This window comes from Lithobates pipiens, unplaced genomic scaffold (genome assembly GCF_037356315.1).
Source record: "Lithobates pipiens isolate NorthernLeopardFrog02 unplaced genomic scaffold, aLitPip1_a1.2 Scaffold_1, whole genome shotgun sequence".
Taxonomy (NCBI): domain Eukaryota; kingdom Metazoa; phylum Chordata; class Amphibia; order Anura; family Ranidae; genus Lithobates; species Lithobates pipiens.
Window position 1 is genome coordinate 239,794,039 of NW_027507685.1, and position 24,749 is coordinate 239,818,787.

At 43.6% G+C, this 24,749-nt stretch overlaps 1 protein-coding gene across 1 annotated transcript; it reads left to right on the top strand.

Moving 5' to 3' along the window:
- Positions 1 to 17,683: 17,683 nt before the first annotated feature.
- LOC143987822 (olfactory receptor 6C1-like) lies at positions 17,684 to 18,751 on the top strand. The gene has a single exon (XM_077486870.1). It carries the CDS (start codon positions 17,684 to 17,686, stop codon positions 18,749 to 18,751), a length of 1,068 nt encoding a protein of 355 aa, XP_077342996.1.
- The last annotated feature ends 5,998 nt before the right edge of the window (positions 18,752 to 24,749 follow it).

Below are 24,749 nucleotides of genomic sequence, written 5' to 3' on the forward strand. Positions count from 1 at the left end.
AATCAGGGGGCTTTATGCGGTAGTATATGGGGGTCCCTGATGCTATAAAAAGCTGCGGCGAACCTAAATACTTACCTACCTAACTAGCGTCACCTGTGACACTAATACAGCGATCAGAAAAACGATCGCTTATTAGTGACACTGGCGACGGGGGGTGATCACGGGGTTAAACCTTTATTGGGGGGGTTAGGGGGGTAGCCCAGAGCTAAAGGGGGCTAACCCTAACTGCCCTAACAATTATTACAGTCACAAATGACAACAATGCAAAAAAAAAATGCAATTGGTGTCACTGTGACTGGGGGTGCAGGGGTGATTGGGGGGGTGATTGGGGGGGTGATCGGGGGGTGAATGTGTGCCTGGCGTGTTCTACTGTACGTGTGGTGTGTTGGTGCAACTCACCGATCCTCTCTCCTCGGTGCCGGAACGAAAAAGACCGATACGAGGAGAGATTACATCACTTCCTCTGCCTGCGTTTACATTACAGGAGAGGAAGTGATGTCACGCTGCACTTCCATTCGTCAGGAGCGATCGCGAGGGGGTGGCCATGAATGAATGGCCGCCCCCTCATCCCGGATCGCTCCTGAACGGATTCCGACCGCCGCTGGCACCGGGGGGGGGGGGGGGCGGTCGGAATCCTATAGACGGCTATAGGTTCACATATACAAGGAGTCAGCCCGATGGCTTTCGCCATAGCTAGGCTCCTACTTACTAGCATGGTAAAACCAAGAAGAAAGGCCATCTTCTGGTGTATTAAACAATTCTAATTAACAGTTCTCGTAGTTCACGACATAATGTAATACTTGTAGGTTGTATTGAGTAAAAGAAAAGAAAAGGAAAGACTAAGGTAGAGAGAGGAATGTAGATGGAGCGGGGAAAGGAAATAGAGGAAGGGGGTAGTGGGGTTAATCAAGAGGAAACATATGAGTATAAGGTAGGGAGGAACAGTGGGGAGGGCTGAAAGGGAGACAAGGAGTACTAAGAGCTGTCCTGTGGGCTTGACAGCTTATTCATTAAGGTGTCAGAGGTGGAAATGTGGAGCCAGACCGACCACAGTGTTGTAAATTTGACAAACGTGTCACTATCAAGGGCTAGCATCTCCTCCAATCTCATGGTGTCATTCATGGTAGAGACCCAACGTGACAGTGGGGGGGGGTTGTCTTTGTCTTCCAATATGAGGGTATGAGTTGCCTTGCAGAGGACATGAAAAAGCGGAGTAGGTGTTGTTTTTGCGATTTGATTGACCTGGGCAATATAGAAAGAAGGGCAATCTTTGGGGAGGTCGGTACTTTCTTATCATAAATAGAATTGTAGCATTCAAATACCTGAGTCCAGAAAGGGAGGATCCTCTCACAGTCCCACCAGACATGTAGGTAAGTCCCGGCAGAGACATCACACTGCCAGCAGGTGGCCGGAGAAGACGGAAAGATTTTTTGTAGAGTGGCGGGGTCTCTGTACCACCTAGATAAGATCTTATAATTCTTTTCTTGAGAATAACAAGAGATTGTTGATTTATGTTTAAAGTGGAAAGATGTTTGCCATTCTGGTCTGGAGATGTCCTTACCTAGGTCCGCAGACCACATCCTCATGTAACGTGGCTGTTGGTCATGTGTTAAGGCCTGTAACAAACTATATAGGGATGAAAGAAGGTGCCTGGGCATTTCCTGAAGGGAACACAAATTTTCAAAACTGGTATATGTGTGGTGTATTTTGGAGGAGGAGTGTAGGTGTTTGGTGTACGTAGATATATGTAGGGCAGTAAGCCAGTCACAGGGTCCCTCCCGAGAAAACCGGAGTCCCCCGTGAGTGGTGCACAAAAGAGTATGCTTGAGACCATTCAGAGCATTTGAAGGACCCCAGAGTCATCTCTCCAACCCCCTGTGGAAACGCAGGATTGTCGAAAAGAGATGTCAAGGGACCCAATTCAGAAAAAAGAACGGTGTGGAGGCCCCTATTGTACCAAAATTTAAGGGATGCTAGCGTCAATGGTGAGAGGGAGGGCAGGAGAGCAAAGTCATGTTTGTAACCCCAGAGAAGGGCCCGGAGGTCAACAGGGGAAAGGGCTTGCTCTATTGATACCGAAGCCTTCAGGAATGGGCAAGGGAACCACTCCAGGACACATGCCATATGGACAGCTTTGTAATATATCTCAAAATCGGGAAGACCTGCCCCACCCTGCATCTTCGGGAGAGTGAGTAGGTTGAATTTAACTCTTGGGAGCCCCCGATTCCACAAGAATCTAATGGCTAGGGATCGTAAGGAGGTGAAGAACGGATATGGGAATCGTTTGGAAGAGGTGTAAGAGTTTGGGTAAGGTGTCCATTTTTAGAGTATTAATCCTCCCGAACCACGGCAAGGAGGATCCTCCCCATTCCTCTAGTCTTTCCGTATGCGAGAAAGTAAGGGGACATTTTAGTTTAGGGGGGATAAGTTGGTTAGGTTGGAGGGGATAATGACTCCAAGATATGAAATCCCCCTTTGTTTGCCAATGAAATGAGACGTTGGATTTCAGTAGGGATAAGTAAGGGATATATTAAGAGCTTCCGTTTTCACTATATTAAGTTTGAAATTACTAAAAGTGCAGAATTGAGGGAATTCCACAAGTAGGGATGGTAGTGAGGTATGTGGATTCTGAATATAAACTAGGAGGTCGTCGGCATAGAGGGATAGCTTGTAATGGGCAGAAGGCGTTTGTATGCCGTGAATGGAGGCGTATGGGGCAGGCAAGGTGTTCAATGATAATAACAAAGAGGAGGGGGGAAAGGGGGCAGCCCTGTCTTGTGCCATTTGAAACATCAAAAGGTTCCGCCATAGTACCGTTTACTAAAACAGTGGCCGAGGGTTGGGAGTACAAAGACATTACTTTGGTAATAAAGGATGACCAAAGGTTGACAGGTTGACAGGGATGACCAAAGTTGTTCAAGGGACAGCTGCAGGAATCTCCAGCTGACCCTATCAAAAGCCTTCTCAGCGTCAAAGAATAGAAGGCAAGCCCTCAGGCCTTTGCTCTGTATCAGGGATATGAGATTAATTGTTTTGGTGGTATTGTCCCTCGCCTCCCAGCCAGGGACAAACCCCACCTGGTCGTTATGTATCACTCTCAGGAGCAGGGGGGACAAGCGGACGGCTAGTACTTTTGCAAACAGCTTAAGATCTATGTTAAGTAGGGATGAGCTTAGTGTTCGAGTTGAACGCACGTTTGACTCGAACACCAGCTGTTCACCCGTTCGGCAAAGCCAGAACTCTGTGGGCCGTTCGCACCAAATTTGCGTGCCGCTCATGGCCCACAATGCACTGCACCATCGCAGTGCATTGCTGGCTCATGATTGGCCAAGCATTCACTGTGACCCCGCATGCTTGGCCAATCACAGCGTCGGCAGCGAGGAGAGCCATGATTGGCCACAGGAAGGATGCCTGTGGCCAATTATAGCTCAGGCTGTTTAGTACACGCCCCACACTGTATAAGGCCGCCAGCGTGGCAGCCTTGTGTAGTGTTCCGGCATCTGCAGGAGTTAGTGGGTGTTGTGTGCTTTCACGGCAGTATACAGCTGTATCTACCTATATTGCTGTTCTCTAATTGAGCCATCTGCAGGAGTTAGTTGGTGTTGTGTGTTTCCAGCACAGTATACACCTGTATCTGCCTATATTGCTGTTCTCTAATTGAGCCATCTGCAGGAGTTAGTGGGTGTTGTGTGCCTCCAGCGCAGTATACACCTGTAGATACCTATATTGCTGTTCTCTAATTGAGCCATCTGCGGAGTTAGTGGGTGTTGTGTGCTTCCAGCGCAGTATACACCTGTACCTACCTATATTGCTGTTTTCTAATTGAGCCATCTGCAGTAGTTAGTTGGTGTTGTGTGCCTCCAGCGCAGTATACACCTGTAGCTACCTATATTGCTGTTCTCTAATTGAGCCATCTGCAGGAGTTAGTGGGTGTTGTGTGCTTCCAGCACAGTATACACCTGTAGCTATCTATATTTCTGTTCTCTAACTGAGCTATCTGCAGGAGTTAGTAGGTGTTGTGTGCTTCCAGCGCAGTATACACCTGTATCTACCTATATTGCTGTTCTCTAATTGAGCCATCTGCAGTAGTTAGTTGGTGTTGTGTGCCTCCAGCGCAGTATACACCTGTAGATACCTATATTACTGTTCTCTAATTGAGCCATCTGTGGAGTTAGTGGGTGTTATGTGCTTCCAGCGCAGTATACACCTGTATCTACCTATATTGCTGTTCTCTAATTGAGCCATCTGCAGTAGTTAGTTGGTGTTGTGTGCCTCCAGGGCAGTATACACCTGTAGCTACCTATATTGCTGTTCTCTAACTGAGCCATCTGCAGGAGTTAGTGGGTGTAGTGTGCTTCCAGCGCAGTATACACCTGTATCTACCTATATTGCTGTTCTCTAATTGAGCCATCTGCAGTAGTTAGTTGGTGTTGTGTGCCTCTGGCACAGTATACACCTGTAGCTACCTATATTGCTGTTCTCTAATTGAGCCATCTGCAGGAGTTAGTGGGTGTTGATACTTCCAGCGCAGTATACACCTGTAGCTACCTATATTGCTGTTCTCTAACTGAGCCATCTGCAGGAGTTAGTGGGTGTTGTGCGCTTCCAGCGCAGTATACACCTGTATCTACCTATATTGCTGTTCTCTAATTGAGCCATCTGCAGTAGTTAGTTGGTGTTGTGAGCCTCCAGCGCAGTATACACCTGTATCTACCTATATTGCTGTTCTCTAATTGAGCCATCTGCAGGAGTTAGTGGGGGTTGTGTGCTTTCAAAAAAGTATACACCTATATCTACCTATATTGCTGTTCTCTAATTGAGCCATCTGCAGGAGTTAGTTGATATTTTGTGCCTCCAGCGCAGTATACACCTGTAGCTACCTATGTTGCGGTTCTCTAATTGAGCCATCTGCAGTAGTTAGTGGGTGTTGTGTGCTTCCAGCGCAGTATACACCTGTATCTACCCTTTATTGCTGGTGTTCTCTAATACAGCCACCTGCAGGAGTTAGTGGGTGTTGTGTGCCTCCAGCACAGCACAATATGCACCTGTATCTACCCTTTTTTTTGCTAGTGTTCTATAATAAAGGCATCTGCAGGAGTTAGTGGGTGTTTTGTGCCTCCTGCACAGCACAGTATACACCGGTATCTACCCTTTAATTGCTGGTGTTCTATAATAAAGACATCTGCAGGAGTTAGTGGGTGTTTTGTGCCTCCAGCACAGCACAATATACACCTGTATCTACCCTTTATTGCTGGTGTTCTCTAATATGCCATCTGCAGGAGTTAGTGGGTGTTGTGTGCCTCCAGCGCAGTATACACCTGTACCTACCCTTTATTGCTGTTCTCAAATAGAGCCATCTGCAGGCGTTAGTGGGTGTTGTGTGCCTCCAGCACAGCACACTATACACCTGTATCTACCCTTTATTGCTGGTGTTCTCTAATACAGCCATCTGCAGGAGTTAGTGGGTTTTGTGTGCCTCCAGCACAGCACAGTATACACCTGTATCTACCCTTTAATTGCTGGTGTTCTCTAATAGAACCATCTGCAGGAGTTAGTGGGTGTTGTGTGCCTCCAGCACAGCACAATATACATCTGTAGATACCCTTTATTGCTGGTGTTCTATCATACAGGCATATGCAGGAGTTAGTGGGTGTTGTGGGCCTCCAGCACAATATACACTACCCATTTGCTGGTTTTCCCATCTCCCTGCAGACCATTATCATGTCTGGAAGGCCAACAAGGAGAGGCAGACAGGCACGAGCCAATAAAAGAGGGCAAGCAGTCTAGAGACAACAGTGCTGGCCGTGGATGCGGCGCATCATCATCAGCACGTGGAAAAGGGACACGCTTCTCCTTATTTTTGGCAGCTGGACGTGTTGAGCCGCATCATGACGAAGACTTGGTAGAGTGGATGTTAGTTGGTGTTGTGTGCCTCCAGCGCAGTATACACCTGTACCTACCTATATTGCTGTTCTCTAATTGAGCCATCTGCAGGAGTTAGTTGGTATTGTGTGCCTCCAGCGCAGTATACACCTGTAGCTACCTATATTGCTGTTCTCTAATTGAGCCATCTGCAGGAGTTAGTGGGTGTTGTGTGCCTCCAGCGCAGTATACACCTGTAGATACCTATATTGCTGTTCTCTAATTGAGCCATCTGCGGAGTTAGTGGGTGTTGTGTGCTTCCAGCGCAGTATACACCTGTACCTACCTATATTGCTGTTTTCTAATTGAGCCATCTGCAGTAGTTAGTTGGTGTTGTGTGCCTCCAGCGCAGTATACACCTGTAGCTACCTATATTGCTGTTCTCTAATTGAGCCATCTGCAGGAGTTAGTGGGTGTTGTGTGCTTCCAGCACAGTATACACCTGTAGCTATCTATATTTCTGTTCTCTAACTGAGCTATCTGCAGGAGTTAGTAGGTGTTGTGTGCTTCCAGCGCAGTATACACCTGTATCTACCTATATTGCTGTTCTCTAATTGAGCCATCTGCAGTAGTTAGTTGGTGTTGTGTGCCTCCAGCGCAGTATACACCTGTAGATACCTATATTACTGTTCTCTAATTGAGCCATCTGTGGAGTTAGTGGGTGTTATGTGCTTCCAGCGCAGTATACACCTGTATCTACCTATATTGCTGTTCTCTAATTGAGCCATCTGCAGTAGTTAGTTGGTGTTGTGTGCCTCCAGGGCAGTATACACCTGTAGCTACCTATATTGCTGTTCTCTAACTGAGCCATCTGCAGGAGTTAGTGGGTGTTGTGTGCTTCCAGCGCAGTATACACCTGTATCTACCTATATTGCTGTTCTCTAATTGAGCCATCTGCAGTAGTTAGTTGGTGTTGTGTGCCTCTGGCACAGTATACACCTGTAGCTACCTATATTGCTGTTCTCTAATTGAGCCATCTGCAGGAGTTAGTGGGTGTTGATACTTCCAGCGCAGTATACACCTGTAGCTACCTATATTGCTGTTCTCTAACTGAGCCATCTGCAGGAGTTAGTGGGTGTTGTGCGCTTCCAGCGCAGTATACACCTGTATCTACCTATATTGCTGTTCTCTAATTGAGCCATCTGCAGTAGTTAGTTGGTGTTGTGAGCCTCCAGCGCAGTATACACCTGTATCTACCTATATTGCTGTTCTCTAATTGAGCCATCTGCAGGAGTTAGTGGGGGTTCTGTGCTTTCAAAAAAGTATACACCTATATCTACCTATATTGCTGTTCTCTAATTGAGCCATCTGCAGGAGTTAGTTGATATTTTGTGCCTCCAGCGCAGTATACACCTGTAGCTACCTATGTTGCGGTTCTCTAATTGAGCCATCTGCAGTAGTTAGTGGGTGTTGTGTGCTTCCAGCGCAGTATACACCTGTATCTACCCTTTATTGCTGGTGTTCTCTAATACAGCCACCTGCAGGAGTTAGTGGGTGTTGTGTGCCTCCAGCACAGCACAATATGCACCTGTATCTACCCTTTTTTTTGCTAGTGTTCTTAATAAAGGCATCTGCAGGAGTTAGTGGGTGTTTTGTGCCTCCTGCACAGCACAGTATACACCGGTATCTACCCTTTAATTGCTGGTGTTCTATAATAAAGACATCTGCAGGAGTTAGTGGGTGTTTTGTGCCTCCAGCACAGCACAATATACACCTGTATCTACCCTTTATTGCTGGTGTTCTCTAATATGCCATCTGCAGGAGTTAGTGGGTGTTGTGTGCCTCCAGCGCAGTATACACCTGTACCTACCCTTTATTGCTGTTCTCAAATAGAGCCATCTGCAGGCGTTAGTGGGTGTTGTGTGCCTCCAGCACAGCACACTATACACCTGTATCTACCCTTTATTGCTGGTGTTCTCTAATACAGCCATCTGCAGGAGTTAGTGGGTTTTGTGTGCCTCCAGCACAGCACAGTATACACCTGTATCTACCCTTTAATTGCTGGTGTTCTCTAATAGAACCATCTGCAGGAGTTAGTGGGTGTTGTGTGCCTCCAGCACAGCACAATATACATCTGTAGATACCCTTTATTGCTGGTGTTCTATCATACAGGCATATGCAGGAGTTAGTGGGTGTTGTGGGCCTCCAGCACAATATACACTACCCATTTGCTGGTTTTCCCATCTCCCTGCAGACCATTATCATGTCTGGAAGGCCAACAAGGAGAGGCAGACAGGCACGAGCCAATAAAAGAGGGCAAGCAGTCTAGAGACAACAGTGCTGGCCGTGGATGCGGCGCATCATCATCAGCACGTGGAAAAGGGACACGCTTCTCCTTATTTTTGGCAGCTGGACGTGTTGAGCCGCATCATGACGAAGACTTGGTAGAGTGGATGTTAGTTGGTGTTGTGTGCCTCCAGCGCAGTATACACCTGTACCTACCTATATTGCTGTTCTCTAATTGAGCCATCTGCAGGAGTTAGTTGGTATTGTGTGCCTCCAGCGCAGTATACACCTGTAGCTACCTATATTGCTGTTCTCTAATTGAGCCATCTGCAGTAGTTAGTGGGTGTTGTGTGCTTCCAGCACAGTATACACCTGTATCTACCCTTTATTGCTGGTGTTCTCTAATACAGCCACCTGCAGGAGTTAGTGGGTGTTGTGTGCCTCCAGTGCAGCACAATATGCACCTGTATCTACCCTTTTTTTGCTAGTGTTCTATAATAAAGGCATCTGCAGGAGTTAGTGGGTGTTTTGTGCCTCCTGCACAGCACAGTATACACCGGTATCTACCCTTTAATTGCTGGTGTTCTATAATAAAGACATCTGCAGGAGTTAGTGGGTGTTGTGTGCCTCCAGCACAGCACAATATACACCTGTATCTACCCTTTATTGCTGGTGTTCTCTAATATGCCATCTGCAGGAGTTAGTGGGTGTTGTAGGCCTCCAGCGCAGTATACACCTGTACCTACCCTTTATTGCTGTTCTCAAATAGAGCCATCTGCAGGAGTTAGTGGGTGTTGTGTGCCTCCAGCACAGCACACTATACACCTGTATCTACCCTTTATTGCTGGTGTTCTCTAATGCAGCCATCTGCAGGAGTTAGTGGGTTTTGTGTGCCTCCAGCACAGCACAGTATACACCTGTATCTACCCTTTAATTGCTGGTGTTCTCTAATAGAGCCATCTGCAGGAGTTAGTGGGTGTTGTGTGCCTCCAGCACAGCACAATATACATCTGTAGATACCCTTTATTGCTGGTGTTCTATCATACAGGCATCTGCAGGAGTTAGTGGGTGTTGTGGGCCTCCAGCACAATATACACTACCCATTTGCTGGTTTTCTCATCTCCCTGCAGGCCATTATCATGTCTGGAAGGCCAACAAGGAGAGGCAGACAGGCACGAGCCAATAAAAGAGGGCAAGCAGTCTAGAGACAACAGTGCTGGCCGTGGATGCGGTGCATCATAATCAGCACGTGGAAATGGGACACGCTTCTCCTTATTTTCGGTAGCTGGACGTGTTGAGCCGCATCATGACGAAGACTTGGTAGAGTGGATGACCAAGATCCTCCTCATCCTCTCTCACCCAGGCTCAGGGTACTAGCAAAGCAGCTGCCAACGCATCCTCTTCCCTTGTCTCAATGTCATCATCAGTCACTCCTTCCCTAGACCCACCATGTCCTCCTGAGGAGTCCCCCGAACTGTTTGAGCACAGTGTTGGGTACATGCTCCAGAAGGATGCCCAGTGTTTTGTAGGCTCTGATGATGATACTCAGCTAGAGGAAGGCAGTAGCATGAGCGCAGATAGAGGGGATGCTCAAGAAGGACAGCAATCTGGCAGTCATGTTCCACCAGCTGCAGCATATAGCCAGGTTTGTTCCAGTGATGGGAAGTAGGTTATGGGCCAGTTCACACCACGTGCCATTCAGTGCGTTTTTTTCTGCATCAACAATACATGGATAGTAGGTTATATGGTTTTCGATAGTGCAGTCAGTTCCAGTGTGCTTCAGTTCCAGAAAAATTAGTAGAACAGGCTGCTTTTTTTTCTGCTCTGAACTGTACTGGAACGTGGTAAAACGCATCAAAATTGTATCGGAATGCACCTAACTGCACCAAAAATGCACTGAAACAGACATGTCCTTATTTATGGCCAGTTCACACCAGATGCAATTCTGTTCAGTTCCGTGCGCTTTTTTTCTGCACTAAAAATGTATGCACAGTGTTTTCCATCTATTCCAATGGCTCTAGTTCACACCATGCAGTCAGTTTCCGGTCAGTTTCCGGTCAGTTTCTGCACTGAAAACTGGTTGCATGGTGTGAACTAGAGCCATTGAAATACAGGGAAAACACTGGGCATGCATTTTAAAGTGAAGAAAAAAGAGGGGGAAAAAATGCACTGGAATGCTTAAAAAATGAGCATACAGAAAAGGATCCGGAATGCATCCGGAATGAATTTTTATGGCGTGAGCTGCCCCTTAATGGTTTTCAATGGCGTAGTTCACACCAGGGCTTGCAGTTCCAGTGCTTTCCAGGAAAAAAAAAAGTAGAACATGCACTGGACTGTACTGGAACCCTGTAAAACGCATCAAAAATGCACTGAAATTACACGTGTTCTTAGGTTAAGAAAAAAAGAGGAGGAAAAATGCACAGGGCTGCATCAAAAACACACTAAAAACGCATCAAAAATGCACCGGAAAAGCACATGCAGAAAAGCATCTGGAACACACACTGGCCCTTAATCTTAAATAATAGATAATCTTAGATAATAGAACTATTTTCCTCACAAACATTACCCAGTAAAACCAGAAATCCTCTGAGTCTTTATGTCCTGATAGGGATGTATTCCCAAGCCACCAACGTATTATTTAATCCACAGTCAGAAACAAACAGTCATACATTAAAAGAACTGGCTCTGTGCCCTTCTGTCTGTATTTTTTGAGGCACTGAGAAATATTAATCGTAGAGATCATTTATTTAGCTTCGCCTTATCCACGGCTAAACCACGAGAGGAAGACTTTCAGTCATCAGACTGTCATGAAATCATACATCTGGGCTTGATGAATTTTTTCTCAGTTGAATCCTCCTACCCCGAGTAAATCATCAATCGTACAAAGTAAACCTCCGATTAAAAATTATACAGGAGCTGCCACAGCTAAATTCCTTCTAAAAATGTTACCATTCAACCACTATCTTTATTGCTTTAATAAGAAATACAGAAATCTTTGTACACTCTGCAACAATTTTCTTTCATGAAAGATTTCCTGTAAATTTAAATTTGTAAATCTACATAAAAAAAAAAATTATATATATATATTGCAACTTACCAGCCATCACATCTAAGCCCTTGTACACACGGTCGGAGGTTCCGACGGAATGTATTCGATCGGAACTTTTTGTCAGATATTCCGACTGTGTGTGGTCGCCATCGGACTGTCCATCGGATACTCCGACGGACCAAGTTTTCCAATTTGTTGGTAAAATTTTACGACAAAATGTTCTGATCGGACATACTCCGATCATGTGTAGAGAATTCTGATCGGACAAAGTGCCACGCATGCTCAGATCAAATTCCTACACCAAAGCTATTGGCTACTAGCATGACCGTAGTCCCGTCGTAACGAAATAACGCCATCACGCCGTATTTTCCGACAACTTTTTCCGACCGTGTGTATGCAACAGTTTCGGACAAAATCCCACAGATTTGGTTGTCGGAATCTCCGACCATGTGTACAAGGGCTAAGTATTGGTAATCTGCAATATATAAAATTTTTCTTTGGGTTTTGATACACATTAACAATCATGAACAGCTTGGATTGGTGAGTAGACATGTGCAAAAGGAAAAAATTTGTTTAGTTTCGTTTCATTTTAATTCGTTAATTCATTAATTTCGTTTAGTTATATTCGTTAACTTCCTTAAATTCGTTTTCGGATTTCATTTAGTTTTCTACCGAATTCGAAAAAAATCAGCCACATTCGAAAATATTTCAACGAAATTCGAAAATATTTCTACCGGATTCGAAATAATTTCAACATGATTGGACATTATTTCAACCACATTCGATAATATTTTGTGACCCGACTTTAGGGCCATCTATCTCGGGGTCACTTGGTGCTAGAAACTCCAAATTTGGATATGTTGTAGTGCTAGTACTATTGTGTTTTCATACTAAATTTGGGGTTTCTAGCTATAAGTGACCCCGAGATATGTTGCCCCAAAATCGGGTCGCAAAATGTTATTAGTTAATAGAGCAGAGAATGACATTTTGTGACCCGATTTTGGGGCCACATATCTCGGGGTCACTTATAGCTATTGCCCAGGCCAATTTTTAGCTTTCAGGGCTCTCAGACTTTGAATGCAACACTGTACCCAAATTATTATCATTTTGTTCACACAAATATAGCTTGCTTTAGTGGTATTTTTTATTTTTTTGCTAAATAAATGAAAAAAGACCAAAAAAAATATATATTTTTTTTGTTTGTTATAAAATTTTGCAAATAAATAATCTTTCTTTGTTAATTTAGGCCAAAATGTATTCTACTACTGTACATTTCTTTAGTGAAAATAACCTAAATCAGTATATACAGTTTTGCTCATAAGTTTACATACCCTGGCATAATTTATGAAATTTCTCAACCATTTTTCAAAGAATAGGAATGATAACAATTTAAATCATAAAAACAACAGAAACGACCCAAATTACCCAGATCAAAAGTTTACATACCCCTGTTATTAATACCTTTAACATCAATGACAGCTTGAAGTCCTTTGTGGTATTTGTGGATGAGGCTCTTTATCTTCTCAGATGGTAAAGCTGCCCATTCCTCTTGGCAAAAAGCCTCCAGATCCTGTAAATTCTTGGGCTGTCTTGCATGAACGGCACATTTGAGATCTCCCCAGAGTGGTTCAATGATATTGAGGTCAGGAGACTGAGGTGGCCACTCCAGAACCTTCACTTTAATCTGCTGTAGCCATTGACCGGTCGACTTGGCCTTGTGTTTTGGATCATTGTCATGTTGGAATGTCCAATTATGTCCCATGTGCAGCTTCCTGGCTGATGAATGCAAATGTTCCTCCAGTATTTTTTGGTAACATACTACATTCATGTAGCCATCAATTTTGACCACATTTCCTGTGCCTTTGTAGCTCATGCATTCCCAAAATATTAGTGATCCACTTTTCATCACAGGCCTTGTTGACTCCTCTACAAATGTAGTGTTTATGGTTGTGGCCAAAAAGCTCAATTTTGGTCTCATCACTCCAAATGACTTGAGGTTTGAGTCTTGTCTCTGTGGTGTTTGGCATATTGTAAACGGGATACTTTGTGGCATTTGCGTAGTAATGGCTTTCTTATGGCAACTCAACCATGCAGCTCATCTTTCTTCAAGTGCCTCCTTATTGTACATCTTGAAACAGCCACACCACATGTTTTCACAGAGTCCTGTATTTCAACTGAAGTTATTTGGGGGGTTTTTCTTTGCATTCCGAACAATTTTCCTGGTAGTTGTGGTTGAAATTTTAGTTGGTCTACCTGACCGTGGTTTGGTTTCAACAGAACCCCTCATTTTCCACTTCTTGGTTAGCGTTTGAACACGACATTCTCAATTCCTTGAATATCTTTTTATATCCCTTTCCTGTTTTATACAGTTCAACTACCTTTTCCCGCAGATGCTTTGACAATTCTTTTGCTCCCATTTCTCAGAATCCAGAAACGTCAGTGCAGCACTGGATGAAAGATGCAAGGGTTTGTCAGGAGTCGAGAAACTCATTGACCTTTTATACACACACACTAATTACAAGCAAACAGATCACAGGGGAGAATGGTTACATTTAATAGCCATTCAACCCCCTTTGTGTCAACTTGTGTGCATGTTATCAGGCCAAAATCACCAGGGTATGTAAACTTTTGATCAGGGTCCTTTGGTTAGTTCCTGTTGTCATTATGATTTAAAAAGAGTAAACACAGTTGATTGATAATAAATGGCTTCAGCCAAACACGAACCATGAGTGAAAGAAATGTTTTTGTGCTATCATTCATATTCTCCAAAAAACAGCCAAGAAATAATTTTGCCAGGGTATGTAAACTTATGAGCACAACTGCATTATTTAATCTGTAGGGAAGTTATCCAGCCCTCAAACTATGGTATGAGTATACAGTGCCTTGAAAAAGTATTCATACCCCTTGAAATTCTCCACATTTTGTCATGTTACAACCAAAAATGTAAATGTATTTTCTTGGGATTTTATGTGATAGACCAACACAAAGTGGAACATAATTGTGACGTGGAAGGAAAATGATAAATTGTTTTCATTTTTCTTTACAAATAAATATGTGAAAAGTGTGGCATTTGTATTCATTCCCCTTTACTTCAATACCCCAAAGATCTAGTGGAACCAATTGCCTTCAAAAGTCAACAAATTAGTAAATAAAATCCACGTGTAATTTAATCTCAGCATAAATACAGCTGTTCTGTGAAGCCCTCAGAGGTTTGTTAGGGAACCTTAGTGAACAAACAGCATCATGAAGGCCAAGGAACACACCAGACAGGTCAGGGATAATGTTTTGGAGAAGTTTAAAACAGGGTTAGGTTATAAAACATATCCCGAGCTTTGAACATCTCACTGAGCTCTGTTCAATCCATCATCCGAAAATGGAAAGAGTACGGCACAACTGCAAACCTACCAAGACATGGCCGTCCACCTAAACTGACAGGCCGGGCAAGGAGATCATTCATCAGAGAAGCAGCCAAGAGGTCCATGAGATCCACAGCTCAGGTGGGAGAATCTGTCCACAGGACAACTATTAGTCGTCTCTCCACAAATCTGCCCTTTATGGAAGAGTGACAAGAAGAAAGCCATTGACTGGTGACATTACGTAAAAAAAAAAAATTCACAATTTTTTTTTTTCTTTAACACATGTTGACCAGAGCAATATAATGTTACCATACTACTCTGTGGAAGCGATCAGAATTTTTTTTTACACATTATGTTTGCATATATCTGCAGCAATGAATTTCATTGCTATATGCAAGCATTTTATTGAATGATTTAGTTTGTTTGTTGTGATTAGCTGGCTAATCACATGGCACAGATGGGCCATAAATGGGTCTGTGCCATGGGATCACCATGACCAATCACAGCTAGCAACACAATTGTATACAATGGATGGCTTGACAGGAAGCCATCAATTATTTACAGCTATCATGTGACCTGCTTTGATTGGTTACAGCAGCCACATGGTACCCACAGCGGGCCGGTACAGTGATTAGTCATCGCCCGGTGGACCCACCCAGTGAAAGAACGTGCTGCTGCGTGGGCCCACGGCGGAGCACAGGGTGCGATCTCAGAGGATGTCATATGACGTCCACCCGGTTCAGGCATCATCTGCCCGGGAACAGGTTAAAGTGGTATTAAACCCAAAACGAAAAGTGTAATATATTGCAGCTTACCAATCATTAGATGTGGTGGCTGCATTCATTTTCTTTTTGTGATGTGAGCAGTAACAAATCGCCTGTATTAGAGCTCCCCTACTCTGGAGCAACAGAGGCACCTTTGGACAGCAACATTGTCAGTCCGGGGTGGGGGGATTTTTTAGATGTACGATCATATTTAAATACACTAACAAATTGAAGCCAGACTCCTTTGGAGATAAAGGGTTTTACATACATAAAAACAGCTGATTGTTGTAACCCTCCTGGGCCGTGGTTTGCCTCAATCCTCTAACTGCTAGATCTGCAGGAAAGCTTGTTCTGCTGAAAAACAACAGACTTACAAAGAAATCATTAGTAATGTAACATATTTCATTATATCAAGATTATTCAGGAAATCTTTATTTAGTTTTTTCATACTCTTAAATATTACATAATATTTGAATGTCTTAATCAATATTGGTTTAGTTCATAATTGTTAACTAATTACTTCAATTTTTCACAATGCTTTACCTCAGGATCAATACTATAATTGTAAGCACATATGAGTATTCTGAATTGTACAATACTCAATATTAATTTATTGTACTCAATTTCATTGAACTTAATAAAGTATTTTTGACAAGAAAAAAGAACAGACTTCCTGGTCGGGTCGCCAAATAAAAGAAAGAAGGCCTAAAAAAGAAAACTAATGCAGCCATCACATCTAAGAATTGGTAAGCTGCAATATAAAAAAAGTGTTTCCTTTTGGGCTTATTACTGCTTTAAGATTGATGGATACATAAATAGTTTGGTCTTTCGTTGGACATTTTTTAGTTTCAATATTATGCCCGTGTGTGTCCCAGCAGACAGCACGGCGGGACAGGAAACAGCATAGACTCCCGTGGGAGTCTATGCCCGGAAGAGGGTGCAAATACCTGTCTTAGACAGGTATCTGCACCCCCCTACCCCCTGGAAGGTGGCAACTGTGACACCGGAGGGTTCCAATGAGCGGAAGTTCCACTTTAGGGTGGAACCCCACTTTAAAGACTAGCTACTATTATATATACCACCCTTTCTCAACCAGGGTTCCTTCAGAGGTTGCTAGGGGTTCCTTGAGCAATGAGCAGTCTCTTCCTTTCAGTTAAGTAATCACCGTTAACAATGATCCTTTCCTAGTTGCCATCTTCCCAGTTTCCATCACACTAATGTACCATGAGCTGTAGATATTATATATATTAGTGGGGTTCCCTTGGACCAGAAAATATTATCAAGGATTCCTCCATTTTGAAAAGGTTGGGGAGAACTAATCTATACCATGATCTGGAAGAACCTTCAAAGCAGTGGCGGCTGGTGTTTTTTTCTTTTGGGGGGCAAACAACTACCCCCCGGTGGGATGGTGGCAACCCCCCTTGGGGAGGATGGTTGGGATATCAAAGCCCCGCACTTACCCCATCTAGGAAGCAGGCAGGCAGCGTGTCTGGCAAGCGGCGGCTTTCTTTCTTCCTCCTGTGTATTATGGCGGCTTCTGCTGTGTATCTTCCTCCTCTTCCTCCTCCTCCTCCTAGGAGTCCAATAGGAACACCTGACCTTTCAGCCAATCGGGAACGGTATCAGACCCGTGCTTTTTGATTGGTGGAGAGGCGATACAGTGGTAGAATAGTTAATATTCATTCGCTATTCTAACGCACATGGGTAGGCTTCAAGCGCAATGCTTTTGTGACCAGTGCCCACCCTATTTTTAAGCCTATTAGTGCCTCTGGCTCTAATCAGGTGCTTAAACCCCCCCCCCCCGCTGCTGTAATTCATGCGCCCAGTGTCCTGAAAGTGGTTGTAAACCCTTACAAACCACTTTGACCTACAGGTAAGCCTAGATTAAGGCTTACCTGTAGGTCCAAGAACTATCTCCCAAACCTATATGGTTTAGGAGATATTTGCCCGAAGACGGGCACCGCTGTCTACGGTGCATGCGCCGTAGACAGCGGCGAGCAGGCGCACTGAGCACGGCATCCTCGATGACGAAGATGCCGCGTGTCTCGGCTCCCGTGTGCATGCGCGGGAGTGACGTCATCACGGCTTCGCCGAATTACAGCGGCGGAGCTGCCAGACCCCACGAGAAGATGGATGCGGCGGACTACAGGGGACAGCGGTGACTTCGCTGGCTCCTGTGTCAGGTAAGTGACACATAATGGACTACTATGCGATGCATAGTAGTCCATTATGCTTTGCCTTTGCAGGGAATGAAAGAGGAAGTAAACTCATCAGGGTTTATTTCCTCTTGAAAGGGGCCAGACGCATGACTAGGTGGTGGCAGCGGGGGTGGAAAGGGGAGGCAGTGCCCCTACGCCCCCTAATAGATGGGCCGCCCCTGCTTCAAAGATAACATAGTTGTCAGTGGTGTATCTAATATTACGTTTGTTAAAATACTTACTGTTTACTTACAATATATGTTCCAGATCAAAAACAAAGCAAAGGAGATGATGAATCAGACAAGTTGGAACTATTTCATCATTCAAGGGATTTCTGATGTGCCAGAACACCAAATTGTCACCTTTATTTTTATTCTTCTCACTTATCTCCTTGCTCTTGGTGGAAACCTGCTCATTCTTCTCTTGGTGTACATGAACCCTCATCTTCACATTCCCATGTACATTTTCCTTTGTAACTTAGCTATCTTGGATGTGTCATGTTCTACAGTTACGCAGCATAATCTATTTGCCATGTTTGTAACAGGGGATAAAAAGATTTCTTTCTATTCTTGTATGTCTCAGATTTACTTCTTTTCATCACTCACTGCTACCGAGCTGTTCCTACTGACAGTGATGAGTTATGATCGATATATAGCCATCTGCCATCCCTTACATTATGTGACGGTCATGAACTCTGAAAGTTGTTCCGCGTTGTTCTTGGTGAGCTGGCTGATGGGATTTATTGCAATTGTACCATACATTGTGTTGTTGTTACGGATTTCTTGCTATAAGTGCAATGTTATCAATCACTTCTTCTGCGATATGAAACCAGTTATGGAACTCTCCTGCAGTGACACGTTTGGACTGGAAGTCTTGATTTTCACGGAAGGTATATTCCTTTTAAGCCTAACCCCATTTGTTCTTACCTTTATCTCTTATGTTTTCATTATTGTTACAATAATGAGAATCCCTACCAACTCAGGTAGACGTAAAGCATTCTACACTTGCTCGTCACACCTGATGGTGGTCACTCTTCTTTATGGGACTCTTTTCTGCCAGTACCTTAGGCCAGCTTCAACTGACAATATAAAATCCAATAAAGTGTTCTCGCTTTTCAACACAGCTATTGTTCCTGTATTAAACCCCATGATATACAGCCTAAAGAATGAAGATGTCAAATTAGCCATAAAAGGAATAATGACATGTTTTAAGACAAGTGTAATAAAAAATGAATAACATTAATAAAAAAGTAAATGTTACAACTTGTTTATACTTGGAATGAAGTAATTATTAAAAAAAATATTGTTTAAGATTCCTAATGAGATCCCCCCCCCCCTTCCTCAGCCCATTACCAGGCCCCTTGGGTCTGGTATGGATATTAAGGGGAACCCCGCACCAAAATTTAAAAAAAAAGGCATGGGGCCCCCAGGCCATATGTACTCTGAACAGCAGTATACAAGCGGTCCCTGGGTTACAAACAAGATAGGAATTGTAGGTTTGTTCTTAAGTTGAATCTGTTTGTAATTTGGAACAGGTACATTTTTTAAGTGTAGCTCCAGCCAAAAAATCTATTTTTCAACTTTTTGGATAATATAGGGAAGGGTTATCACCACTGTAACTTTTGTTTTGCTGTCTGTGCCCCTGTTCAGAAGATTTCACCTCACTTTCATTCCCAATGACAATTGGATTTTGAAAATTTTGGGTTATTAGGGAAACAAGGATTAGGGATAAAGCATCAGTGGAGACACTTTTTTCCCATATTAACTCTTACAGGAGAGAATTTCCCTTCCTAGGGGTAGATTTCCTCTCACTTCCTGTTTTCTCCCTCCGTTTGTAAGTAGGAGTCATTTATAAGTCGGATGTTCAAAAACAGGGGACCACCTGTATGTACTGTACGGCCTGCCCTATATACTATATATGTGGAAAAGTGGTGTTGGTGGTACTAGAACACTGTAAGCCCTTACAGTTACTCTTGGTGGGTGCTGGAATGGGTCCTGCTGTGAAATATTATATCAAGAATTGTAATAACATGCCCCTGTTAAACAGGGGCATACAAATTGGGCCTTTGGTGGTGGTGATGTCACAACACTGTAAGCCCTCACAGTTACCATTGGTGGGCGCAGGAACAGGCCCTGCTGTAAAATATTATATCAAGAATTGTAATTACATGCCACTGTTAAACATGGGCAGAAAAATTGGGCCTTTGATGGTGGTGGTGCCACAACACTGTACGCCTTCACAGTTACTCATGGTGGGAGCAGGAACGGGCCCTGCTGTGAAATATTAGATCAAACATTGTAATTACACGCTCCTGTTAAAAAGGGGCAGATAATTTAGGCCTTAGGCAGTGGTGGTTGTGCCATAACACACTAACCCATTACAGATTCTCTTGTTGAGCGCAGGAATGAGCCCTGCTGTGAAATATTAGAGCAAAAATAGTAATTACATGCCCCTGTTAAACAGGGGCAGAAAAATTGGGCTTTAGGCGGTGGTGGTGGTGTTGGCAGTGGTGGCACAACACTATAAATCCTCACAGATATTCTTGTTGAGCGTAGAAATGGGCCCTGCTGTGAAATATTACAACAAAAATTGTAATTACTCGCCCCTGTTAAACAGGGGCATAAAAATGTGGCCTTAGGCAGTGGTGGTGGTGCCACAACACGGCAATCCCTCACAAATACTCTTGTTAAGTGCAGGAACAAACCCTGCTGTGAAATATTTGATACAAAAATTTAATTACACATCCCTGTTAAACAGGGGCAAAGAAATTGGGCCTTAGGCAGTGGTGGTGGTGCCCTGAACCAAAAATATTCTTAGAAGCTATCATCATGAAGATTGAGGAGGAATAGGATAGTCACTCAGCATAATAGGATAGTCACTCAGCATAGGCAGTCTTCAAGGGATCCTACATCCATAGAAAAATCAATTGGTTACATCAGCATCAGGTGCTTGGTAGTTGGTGATCAAAGACTGATTCATTTTTATGAATGTGAGTCCATCAACAGAGTCTGTGGACAGGTGCTCTCTTCGATCGGTTACAAAACCTCCAGTAGCACTGAATGTGCGTTCAGAAAGAACACTGGATGCTGGACAGGCCAGTAGCATATTGAGCACGCTCTGGCCAGTGGTCCATCCTCAAGACCCAGCAACCCAGTGGATGTTCTGTTGGAAAGGTCTCCAAGTCTGATCTTGACCCTAGATATTTCTGCACCATGTAATTCAGACGCTGGCGCTGGTTGCTGGAACCGATCAGACCTTGGCGCTGAGAACTGAAGAATTGTCTGAAGACATTAGAAAAAGAAAGGGTTCCCCTAGGTGGACTTTATAGGCAACACATTGTTTGAATAATAATTACTTTGAGTAATACCAAAGTAATTTAGTAAAAAGTTTTTTTATTTGTTGAAATTTAAAGCGGGGTTCCACCCTAAAGTGGAACTTCCGCTGATCGGAACCCTCCCCCCCTCCGGTGTCACAATTGACACCTTTCAGGGGGGAGGGGGGTGGAGATACCTGTCAAAGACAGGTATTTACACCCACTTCCGGGCATAGACTCCCGTGGGAGTCGATGTCATTTCCTGCCCTGCCGCGCTGTCTGCTGGGACACACACAGGTCCCAGTGACAGCGCGGACAATTCCTATTGCGCTGCGCAACTCGCGCATGCGCAGTAGGGAACCGGGAAGTGAAGCCGATTCGCTTCACCTCCTGATTCCCTCACCTAGAATGGTGACGGCAGCAGCCGAGAGCCGAGCGATCGATCAGCCTCGGCTGCCGGCATCACTGGAACCCGGGACAGGTGAGTGTCCATTTATTAAAAGTCAGCAGCTGTAGTATTTATAGCTGCTGGCTTTTAATATTTTTTTTTAGGTGGAATCCCTCTTTAAACATGATAAAAAATTAAACATTGATTTACTGAACGCAGTCATTTGATATCACCATAACAGATACAGGTATAATGAAGCCTCCCTACACCCAACGCGTTTTGGGAAATTCTTTCTTCATGGGGTGCAAAGAGAAGAGGAGAGGTTCATTAGGAGGAAAAATATATAATCAGGAACTTTTAGGATGAGAAATATTTTTTCTTAATAAGATATGCATCATCTTTTCAGTAGTTGAAGTCATAATCATTAAAAACGAAGAGATGACAGCATGTAGTTAATATGTCAGTGAGGCTAATATCCCAAGGCAAGAAAGGAGCATCAACAGAAATTTATTCGCATAGAATTAGTATTGGAATCACTAGAAGGGTCAAACACCAGTTCTCATGCCTCAAGGTCAGAGGCCGGCCAAATGAGCACACTGAAGCCTAAAATGGGGGTTCCTAAAAAAAATAAGTAAAAGAACTTATAGTATGCATGTCTGCAGTATGTCTACATAAAGAAGCATACATAAAGATTGAATTGTGCTGACTCTCAAATAAAGAGGAGAGTGTTAAAGAGTTAATCAATGTAAACATGTGCACTAGGATATATAGAATACCAGGAGATGGAGAGTATATTGGATCAAACGAGAACCAGAAATGCTGGAGAAGCACCTAACGCCCACTATAAAGCAAATGAGTATGTATAATTATATATGTGTCTGAAAATAACATCTTATCAAGTATTAAATATAGGAGCATGGAAAATATTACTATATTTGTGATTATAGTGGACACCATTAGGTATTAGTAATCCCCAAGTATTATATAATATTAAAATATGTTGTAGGTAAAGCCATTACTAGAGGATAGTTATAGTTACGAGAGTATAGTTATAGCCCTCAATGGGCATAATGGAGTAAAGGTGATCCTCATAGACCAGGCAATCTATCACGGCCTGCGGCCCGGTTTTGAACGGCCCGCTTGGTTATTTGGACATACATATCTTTTGTGGCCCCCGACGATCTCCCAGCGCCGGGGCCACAAAAGATATATATGCTTCGGAAGGGACAGGAAGGAGGCAGGACCGAGAACCATACACAGGAGAATTTCCTGTTTACGGGCAGCCTCTGTAATAGGAAGTCCGTCTCCGGCACTGCCATTGGACGACTGTTCTGTCCATCAAAGGAGGCGGGACTTTCTATTAAAGAGGCCGCCGTGTAATTCTCCTTTGGCGCTCGTCAGTGCATTCCTGGCAATGGTGCTGCGTTCCTGGCTATTGTGGTACATTTCTGGCTATGGTTATGCATTCCTGGCTATGATTATTTATTCCTGGCTATGATGGTGCATTCCTGGCTATGGTGGTGCATTCCTTGCTATGGTGGGGGCATTCCTGGCTATGGTGAGTGCATTCCTGGCTATGGTGGGGGCGTTCCTGGCAATGGTGGGTGCGTTCCTGGCAATGGTGCTGCGTTCCTGGCAATAGTGCAGCGTTCCTGGCAATGGTGACGCGTTCCTAGCAATGGTGACGCTACATTCATGGCAATGGTGGGTCTGCAGATTGGCACTGATTAGGCTGCATTGATGGGCACTCACCATTATTTTGCTTCACAGTTCTTTATTTAATTTTTTTTTTTTCTGAAACTTCCCTCTTAAAGTGAAGGTGCGTATTATACGCCAATTAATACAGTATGTACAAATACGCCCAAGCTCATCTCTTCCCACACACAGCCACAAAGGCAAGAGAATTCTTTTGGGCAGTGTATTATTGCTCGAACGAACACACTTAGACCGAATTTTAACGGTTCAAAGAATGTCAGGCAAAATGGTCGGCCCTCACGCATGTTCACAAATCCGGCCCTCTTTGAAAAAAGTTTGGACACCCCTGCCATAGATAGTAAGAGCATGTAAACAAAATCAAAAAAGAGAGACTCCAATACCTTGTCTAACCGTGCACAGGGGTAGAGCAAATCCAGCCGCACATCCCGACATTCAGCCACACACTGCTGACTGTGGGAGTGTGGTGGTGCTCAATTTAAGTTGGCCGGTTCCAAATCAGCTGACGCAAAGGATTGCAAACAGCTGATATCGGGGGAGCGGCCACCAAGGGAAACCACTGACAGCTCCCTGGGACAGGAGTGCACGGCGCAGCCCCCACCAAATCTGATAAACGTATGAACCCGAAGACCAAGTCGCGACCTTACAGATCCGAGCCATAGAGGCCTGATGATGCACCACCCAAGAGGCACTAATCACCCTGGATGAGTGTGCTCTAACATAAGAAGGAAGAATTTTCTTCTTTAAGCCGAAGCTTGAACAATCACTGACAAATCCATTTGGAAAATAGTGGATTTTGACACTGCCTGTCCACATTTTGGACCCTCTGGCAGTACAAACAAAACGTGTGTTTTGCGAACCTGAGCGGTCACCTTTAAATAGATTCTGATCGCCCTTACTACATCAAGGGAATGTGGTGCCTTCTCTTCCCTAGATTGAGGCTCTGGGGAGAAAGGAGGAGGAATAATATCTTGGTTTGAATGAAATGCATATAGAGACCAAAATTAGCTGCGCTACCTACCCCCACTGAGGCTAGTACTGTTTGTGCAAGGAAATGAAAATGAATCAGATAATTCCAATAGATTAAGTGAAATCAGCTAGAACAATTCATATACAATCAAAATTAAGTGATAAATTCTCAAAAATTTTATATGATTAAATTAATATAGTGATTAATAACAGTTGATTATATTCAAAAAGTGAATAATTATAAATGAATAAATAAATTCATAAATTATTGACTATAAGTAAACTAATTTAAATTAATTATAATAAATAAATAATTATAAAAAAATATAGTGATTATTAATTATAATTAAATTAAAAAAACAGTGACAAATTAATAAAAAATTATATCCATAAAGAAGGTGAACCAGTGAACCACAACCAACGAGAAAAAGTCCAAACAAAAAGTCCTTATAATGGAAGAGATATCTCTTTAAGAGGGTGCCAGTCAGCCGTGCGATCCACCTTCACCAAGCCAGAAACCTGTGAGTCAACAGTCGTAATGCACGCTTACCAGAAAGCGGTATGTAAACGCTCATTGAATTTGTCACCCGAACTGCACCAATCCTGACTCCTATCGCGGAAACACTTTCGAATGGACCATGGAGATTTCCACATAAGCAAGCAATGGTTTAGATGGTAACTCGGAAAACACAAAGAAAGCCACCCATAGCGTAAACCAGGCAGGATATTTTTATTTAAATAAACAAAATATACTCACAAACATAGCAGTAAAAAAGCATGAAATGCCGGCCAGCATGCGAAAGCCCGTTCAGGTCAACTTAAGTGCTGACGCAACTCCCCTCCTTGCAGGA

What these genes read in the sequence shown, in the direction of transcription:
- LOC143987822 (XM_077486870.1), top strand. Translation starts at nt 17,684, where the DNA reads ATGGGCCGCCCCTGCTTCAAAGATAACATAGTTGTCAGTGGTGTATCT.